Genomic DNA, 2000 nt, shown 5'->3' on the forward strand with positions numbered 1-2000 from the left:
AGGTCGTCCTGTGAACCGGGACCACACGGTTGTGAGCACGAGACTGCGCACTTTGGGATCTTCCGACCATCTAGCTGGACAAAGTTGAATAAAGTTGCATTTTGAACCAATACTGGCCGTTTCATCAAATTATGCTATTTTAAATGCTAGATTATAATGATCTATTGAGCACTGAATTCGTTTAAACTCTTGGTTGCAATCTATTCGTCGGAATACTAATTTCCTAACAGCCAGTTTCCATGATTAGCTTTTTAGATAAGATCCAATAAGGAGGTCAACACTGATCTCAGAGAAACATGTTCAGTAATATGTTATAATGCTTCCATTTTGTCAGTCTGAATGACTATTCTCTTAGATTTAGTAGGAAGATCAATGTTGATCTCAGAAGTACAACTTCGAGTCCGCCATTTCATCAGATAGTGCAACTTTAAATGAGAGCTAAGAATGATATATTATGTCTTGTATGACAGCCTTTATATCCACTTTCACTCGTGGCTACAACGAATCCATCTAGACTCTAATTTTCTAGCAACTAATTATAATAATTAGTTTCTTCAATTGGATTTAATAAGATCGACGATGATATTGTTTGATAAATAATAATTTATCAATAAATTCTATTAAATTTTAAATAGTGGACTTTCAGCTTTCACAAATAGCTTCTTTATTATATTTAAAAAGAGATCAATGTTGATTTTAAAGGAACAAGTTCAAATCTGTCTACCTTGCAAGTATTTGCATTTCTAATCAACGTTTCCTTTCTTATTAAATCCTAGCTTCCAAAAGAAATGTAAAAAGAAGTCTATCCTGAAAATATTCTAATTTACATGGAGTCATTCCTTGAAATATCTGGCACTTACTCATTCTACTACCCTGTACACGTATATATCTTGTTCGTCCTAAATAAAGAATTGTTTTTCGTTTTTGAAACAACAAGCTTGTCCAGTCAGATTGCCATAACATCCCACAGTGTCTGAGTAGGAGTAGGTTCTGGGATCGGATAGGGAGGCTCGTGGGACACGTTAAGAAGCACAGCGGAGGTCCCTAACATCGACTATCGGCCGTCCTGGCGAAGATGTGGGGTGTCTATTAGACGGGGCCGTTGGACAACGACGGCTTCAGCCAGTTGCTCCAAAAGTATTGCTTTACGGATCGTACCTTGCCGTTCTCAGAGTCAATAGACGTCGACGGGCGGGCCAGGCTGTAGGAACGGCGTGTGGGGGCGGGCGGTCGTCGAGGAGGAGTCGTCCCCGGGGATGAGGACGTGCCGAGGTTGTTAGACTCCAGCGAGTCACGGGCGCGGGACAGCGAGGAGGATTTGTGTAGGGAGTCTCGGCTAGAATTGTTACGCGGCAGGGACTTGTTCAGGGACTCCCTATTCGTTTCCTTGCTGTTTCCGGTCCCACTACTGCTACTCCCGGCCCCACTGCTGTTCCCACTATTCCTCGTCAGGCTTTTGTTGCCCAGCGAGTCCCGACTGGAATCGCGGGCCTTCGACAGCGACTTGCCACCGTGACTGTCACGACTAGAATCACGCGGCGGTCTTGTCAGCGACTTCAACGACTCCTTGCTGTCGTTCCTCCCGTGGCTAGGCGGCCGAGGCGCTGTCGCCTTCGACGTGGAACCCGGCAAGGGTATACGACTAGGTCGCCGACGAGGAGAAGGTTTCACCTCCACGACTTGATGGTGGTCCCGAGCCGATTCCGTACTGCTACCTGGCTCCAGACCTGCCTGCTCGCACCTCGGCTGGTCACCGTTCGCATCCGGGTCTAGCTCCGTCGGAGGACGCTGTTGCAGTCTTTCGAGCACCCGGACCCGGGCTTTGGTACCTTCCAATTCGATGTTCCTCTCCTCCAGCTGCAATTCATGTCGTATGATTAGGTTTACAGACTCGGATAGAGATTAACAAGGTGGGCAGTTGTATACAAAAGACCTCAACTAAAACTATAATAATCCTACCAGCTAAAATCTGATCTACCTGAAAACGTAGGTCGTCGTTC

At 45.7% G+C, this 2000-nt stretch overlaps 1 protein-coding gene across 1 annotated transcript; it reads right to left on the reverse strand.

Annotated features, from left to right (window-relative positions):
• Positions 1 to 6: 6 nt before the first annotated feature.
• Positions 7 to 1996, reverse strand: LOC144478175 (uncharacterized; the record flags this gene model as incomplete). The annotated part of the gene is made up of 2 exons (XM_078195911.1): positions 7 to 1857; positions 1979 to 1996. Coding segments are annotated over 2 exons (786 nt in total), but the record flags the coding sequence as incomplete, so codon positions are not given.
• Positions 1997 to 2000: the final 4 nt, after the last annotated feature.

This window comes from Augochlora pura, unplaced genomic scaffold, assembly GCF_028453695.1.
Source record: "Augochlora pura isolate Apur16 unplaced genomic scaffold, APUR_v2.2.1 APUR_unplaced_8948, whole genome shotgun sequence".
Taxonomy (NCBI): Eukaryota; Metazoa; Arthropoda; class Insecta; order Hymenoptera; family Halictidae; genus Augochlora; species Augochlora pura.